The sequence below is a fragment of the Amblyraja radiata genome, chromosome 6 (assembly GCF_010909765.2).
Source record: "Amblyraja radiata isolate CabotCenter1 chromosome 6, sAmbRad1.1.pri, whole genome shotgun sequence".
Taxonomy (NCBI): domain Eukaryota; kingdom Metazoa; phylum Chordata; class Chondrichthyes; order Rajiformes; family Rajidae; genus Amblyraja; species Amblyraja radiata.
Window position 1 is genome coordinate 88,156,846 of NC_045961.1, and position 6,000 is coordinate 88,162,845.

The window sequence follows — 6,000 nt, forward strand, 5'->3', positions numbered from 1 at the left end:
GATCAAATGTAACTCAGACAAGTGTATAATGTTTAATTTTGTTATGTTAAACCAAGGTAACATTTGCGCAGTAAATGGTAGGGCCCAGATGTGTTGAAGGACAGGTAAATAGTTCCCTCAAAGTGGCAATACGGTCGACGGGTGGTGAAGAGGTTTTTGGCATGCTTGCCATCATCGGTCAGGACATTAAGTACTGGAGTTGGGATGTCGTGTTACAACAGTGCAAGTCATTAGGAAGATCTCGAAGTATTGTGCGCATTTCTGGTTGACTAATGCCCCTGTCCCACTTAGGAAACCTGAACGGAAACCTCTGGAGACTTTGCGCCCCACCCAAGGTTTCTGTGCGGTTCCCGGAGGTTTTTGTCAGTCTCCCTACCTGATTCCACTACCTGCAACCTCCGGCAACCACCTGCAACCTCCGGGAACCGCACGGAAACCTTGGGTGGGGCGCAAAGTCTCCAGAGGTTTCCATTCAGATTTCCTAAGTGGGACAGGGGCATTAGGCTTTACTTCGAAGGAGAGACTGGATAGGCTGAGACCTTTGTCCCAGGAGCCATAAGGAGGTCGAGGGGGGACCTTGTATGATCATGAGGGATAAAATATGTGGTTGGAGTCATTTTCCCAGGGCAGACGAGTCTAAAACTCGAGGAACAAGATTCAAAGTGAAAGTAGAAACATTGAAAAGGGAGCTTAGGCACAACATTGGCACAGGGTTGTGGCTATATGAAACAAGCTGCTCGACGAAGCTATGGATGCATGTACAATTACAATGTTTAAAACCTATTTTGACAGGTACATGGCTAGAAAAGATTTAGAGGGATATGGGCTAAATCCGGACAAATGGGACTAACTCAAGTAGAGATCTTGGTAGAGATCAAGTAGAGATCATGGACGAGTTGGTCTGAAGAGCTTGTTTCCGTGCTATAAAACGGAGTCTAATTCCATTTGCATTCTCCACACATCCCATGTGTGAGTTCTACATCCCTTCAGTGACTATGAGGTATCCTGAGATTCTGGCAGTGTGAATCTCAGTAGCAGAATTTATAACTAGCACTGATCTCTAAAAGGTAGTTGTAGATTAATGTGCACCCAGATTTGAGTCGAGTCAACTTCCACATACTTCTCCCTTGGGCAGATGCATGTTCAGTGATAAGGAACATCAGTCAACCAACCTTCTGGTTAAAACATTGGATAGACCACACCTGAAGTTTGTGCACAGATCTGGTCACCATGCTATAGGGAGGATGTGATAGTGTTGGGGAGAGAGAGCGTATTTGTTCTTGGGATGGAGCATTTCAGTAGAAAGTGGAGACTGGATTAGCGGGGTTTGTATTTCCTAAATGAAGGGAGACCTGATAAAGTATATAAATTATGATGGGTGATAGGGTAGATAATAAAAATCTATTTTCTATTGTACGATTGTCCAGCATGAAGGCTGCTTGAAAATGTGGTGAAGGCAAATATTCTCAAATGTAAGACACATCTAAGATAGTAATTACCAAGACACTGAAGGCCATGGATTGAAATAGATTGATGTAGATGGGTGCAATGAGCAGCAAGTACATGTGGACGAAGTCAACAAAGTGGAAGCGTATACGTGCATTTAACGGGAATGAGAGTGTAGCCAAGGACACGTTTAAACTAACGGCAGGGGGATGGGAACCAATGCAAGGAGACAGAGGGACATAAAGGAAGGACAGAAGCAAAATGTAGATGGGAGATAAGAAAAACAAACCTGAAAGCTTTGTGCCTTAATGCGAGGAGCATTCATAATAAGGTGGATGAATTGAATTTGCAGTTAGTAGTTAAGGAATATGATATAGTTGGAATTATGGAGACATGGCTTCAGGGTGACCAAGGCTGGAAGCTAAACATGCAGGGGTTTTCGATATTCAGGAAGGATAGACAGAAAGGAAGAGGAGATGGGGTGGCATTGCTCGTTAAAGAGGATATTAATGCAATAGCAAGGAGAGACATTAGCTTGGATGCTGTAGAATCGGTATTGGTAGAACTGCGAAATAGCCTAGGGCAGAAAGCACTTGTTGGAGTTGTATACAGACCACCAAACAACAGTAGGGAGGTTGGGGATAGCATCAAGCAGGAAATTATGGATGCATGTCGCAAATGTACAGCAGTTATCATGGGTGACTTTAATCTACATATAAATTGGCCAACCAAATTGGTAGCAGCGCTGAGGAGGAGGATTTCCTGGAATGTATATGGGATGGTTTTTTAAACCAATATGTAGAAGAACCGACTAGAGGACAGGCCATCCTAGACTGACTATTGTGCAATGAGGAAGAATTAGTTAGCGATCTTGTTGTGCAAATCCCCTTGGCAACAGTGACCATAATATGGTGGAATTCTGCATAAGGATGGAAAGTGACACGGTTAATTCAGAGACCAGCATCCTGAACTTAAAGAAAGGAGACTTTGAAATTAAGAGGCCGCTAGGATAGATCTGCAAATTATACTTGAAAGGTTGACAGTGGAGATGCAATGGCAAAGATTTAAAGACTCCAAAAATTGTTCATTCCTATCTGGTGAAAAAAATAAAACGGGGAAGGCGGCTCAACCGTCGCTAACGAGGGAAATCAAGGATAGTGTTAAATCCAAGGAAGAGGCATCTAAATTGGCCAAAGGAAGCAGCAAACCGGAGGACTGAGAGAAATTTAGAACAGAGGAGAACAAAGGGGTTAATTAAGAGGGGGGGGAAAGAGCGTGAAAGAAAGCTTGCGGGGAATATAAAAACTGACTAAAAGCTTCTTTTAATATGTAAAAAGCAAAAGATTAGTGAAGATAAATGTAGGTTCCTTACAATCAGAGACGGGTGAATTTATAATGGGGAAACAAAGAAATGGCAGAACAGTTAAACAAGTACTTTGGTTCTGTTTTCCTTAGTGAAGACAGAACTAATCTCGCAGAAATACTAGGGGACTGAGGATCTAATGGGAGGGAGGAACTGAAGGGAATACACATTTTCAGGAAACGGCACTAGGTAAACTGTTGGGACTGAAGGCAAATAAATCCCCAGGGCCTGATGGTGTGCACCCCAGAGTACTCAAGGAGGTGGCCCTAGAAATCATGGATACATTGGTGATCATTTTCCAATATTCTTTTGACTCTGGATCAGTTCCTGTGGACTGGAGGGTAGCCAATGTAACCTCGCTTTTTAAGAAAGGAGGGAGAGAGAAAACGGGGAATTATAGACCAGTTAGCCTTACATCGGTAATGGGGAAGATGCCCGAGTCGATTGTTAAAGATGTTACAGCAGCACATTTGGAAAGCAATGACAGGATCGGTCAAAGTCAGCATGGATTTATGAAGGGGAAATCATGCCGGACTAATCTTCTGGAATTTTTTGAGTATATAACAAGTAGAATGGATAAGGGAGAGTCAGTGGATGTGGTGTATCTGGACTTTCAAAAAGCCTTTGACAAGTTCCCACACAAGAGATTAGTGTGCAAAATTAGAGCACATGGTATTGTGGGCATAGGGTATTTACATGGATAGAGAACTGGTTTGCAGACAAAATATATTAACGATTTAGACGAGGGACTTAAATGTGACATCTCCAAGTTTGCGGATGACAAAGCTGGCTGGCAGTGTGAGCTGCGAAAAGGATGCTATGAGGCTACAGGGTGATTTGGATAGGTTGGGTGAGTGGCCAGATGCATGGCAGATGCAGTATAATGTGGATAAATGTGAGGTTATCCACTTTGGTGGTAAGAACAGGTAGGCAGATTATTATCTGAATGATGTCAGATTAGGAAAAGGGGAGGTGCAATGAGACCTGTGTGCGCGTAACAGTCACTGAAAATAAGCATGCAGGTACAGCAGGCAGTGAAGAAAGCTAATGGCATGTTGGCCTTCATTGCGAGAGGATTTGAGTTTAAGAACAAGGAGGTCCTACTGCAGTTGTACAAGGCCCTGGTGAGACAGCACCTGGAGTATTGTGTGTAATTTTGGTCTCCTAATTTGAGGTAGGACATTTGCTATTGAGGGAGTGCAGCGTAGGTTCACCAGATTAATTCCCGGGATAGCAGGACTGACATTTGATGAAATAATGGGTTGACTGGGTTTGTATTCACTGGAATTTGGAAGAATGAGAGGGGATCTTAGAGAAACATGTAAAATTCTGAAAGGATTGGACAGGCTAGATGCAGGAAAAATGTTCCTGATGTTGGGGGAGTCCAGAACCAGAGGTCATAGTTGAGGAATAAGGGGTAGGCCATTTAGGACTGAGATGAGGAAAAACGTCTTCATCCAGAGAGTTGTGAATTTGTGGAATTCTCTGCCACAGAAGGCAGTGGAGGCCAATTCACTGGATGTTTTCAAGAGAGTTAGATTTAGCTCTTAGGGCTAAGGGAATCAAGGGATATGGGGAAATAGCAGGAACGGGGTACTGATTTTAGATGATCAGCCATGATCATATTGAAGGACCCAATGGCCTACTCCTGCACCTATTATTCTATGTTTCTAAAGAGCCGATTTCTGTGCCCTACAACTCTGATTGTGTTTTCTGCAAATTTCTATTCCATCTTGAAACACAATTTGATTAACTTTTCATCTGAATCTCTGCTCTAGGAAAGCAAGAAGATGTGGTGTTCTTTGGAAGAGGAACAGCGAGCACGCAAGGAATTGGAGAAGCTCATTAGAAAAGCTCTAAAGAATAGGAATGATTTCTCATGGGATGAAACCAACTTATAATCCATCTATAATGCATAGAACTGGTCATATGTACCTGGGAATGGTCCTCTGTGGTAATTAACAATCAAGCACTTGACATGTGTTCTTTTGTTACTGGCCTGTCCAGTATTTTAGTGCTGACATTGACTGGAGTATTTTACTAATTTAAACATCTGATATGTTAGTAGACTTGGCATTGCCTTGTTGAAGTTCAAGGCTTTGAATCTTGCAGGATGAACCATTTGCCTATGTGATCCCAGGACAGAGGAGCGCAAAAGGTTAGCCTTTATTTTGCCCATTGGGGCTGCTGCCTGCAACAAGCATGGCGCCCAGACCTGGAACAAGAATCTTGAGCTGAAACTAATCTGCAGGAGTTCGGCCATTGGGGTTATATCGGTATCTTGAAGTCTGACCCCAATTGAGAGTGGTGCATCATGCAAGAATGGACATTTCGCTGGAATTTCAAAGCGTTCAGATGTGGACTGGCACCAGGGTGTCTGTTTTTTGCTTTCCATTTTCCTTTTCCATTCTCTGCTTGATAATTGTGCAGACTTTGATTGGAAATTACTTCTGGTATTTGGTGAAATGGAATTCATATAGGTCAACATCAGGAGTTGACCTGTTAGGTCATTTGGTACAAGTGTCCAGTGGACGGATGTACAACCATACTTCATGTTTAATTTTGGAGGTGCCTGGATTGATATTCATGCTTTCTCATGAAATGCTCTGGGAGGCGGTGTTCCCGACAGTGCGTTCAGGGAACACTCTCGGCACTCCCAACAAATGTGGATTTGTGAGGAGTGGTTTATGTAATATAGTTTCTGTCTTTCAAGTTGTGTCGAGCCATTCTCAATGTGGTTCACGCTCATAGATTTACACGGTGCAATATTGTTTAAAATATCCCATTGATCAGCTGTTGTTGTAACTGGGTGATAGTCGACACTAAGACCTAACTGGAAAAATAAAGGTTGTTTTACATTTTCTTCCTGTTTTGTTTTCTCTGTTTTGGCTGCTTAAACCCCCCCCCCCCCCCTGCGAGTTTCAGAGTTCCACAACCCAGCAGAAAAGCTGGAAGATCCATCGTACCGCAGGCACGGAATCACACTGCCTCGCACACTGGAGAGTGCAAGATAATTCACACAATTCAAAATTATTACTGTTTTGGAGACCAGAAATCATTTTTCATTTTGCTCCTGAAAGCATTTCTGAACATTCAGTTTGCTGATCTTGCCTCGTGTGCCCGCCTGGTCGCGTTATTCTGTGTTCTAGTCACCACATTTGATTTGACGGAAGATTGAGCAGATTACATTC

At 43.0% G+C, this 6,000-nt stretch overlaps 1 protein-coding gene across 3 annotated transcripts in view; it reads left to right on the top strand.

The window, feature by feature from the left end:
* arhgef7 (Rho guanine nucleotide exchange factor 7) overlaps nt 1–5,672 on the top strand; it is a 100,194-nt gene extending 94,522 nt beyond the window's left edge. For 2 of the 3 annotated variants that reach the window (XM_033023146.1, XM_033023147.1), the window contains one exon: nt 4,588–5,665. In XM_033023146.1, the coding sequence (XP_032879037.1) occupies nt 4,588–4,710 (123 nt within the window). In that variant the 3' untranslated portion in view covers nt 4,711–5,665. Of the gene's footprint in view, nt 1–4,587 lie in introns of all 3 variants that reach the window. The other variant, XM_033023148.1, reaches the window with a different exon arrangement.
* Nucleotides 5,673–6,000: the final 328 nt, after the last annotated feature.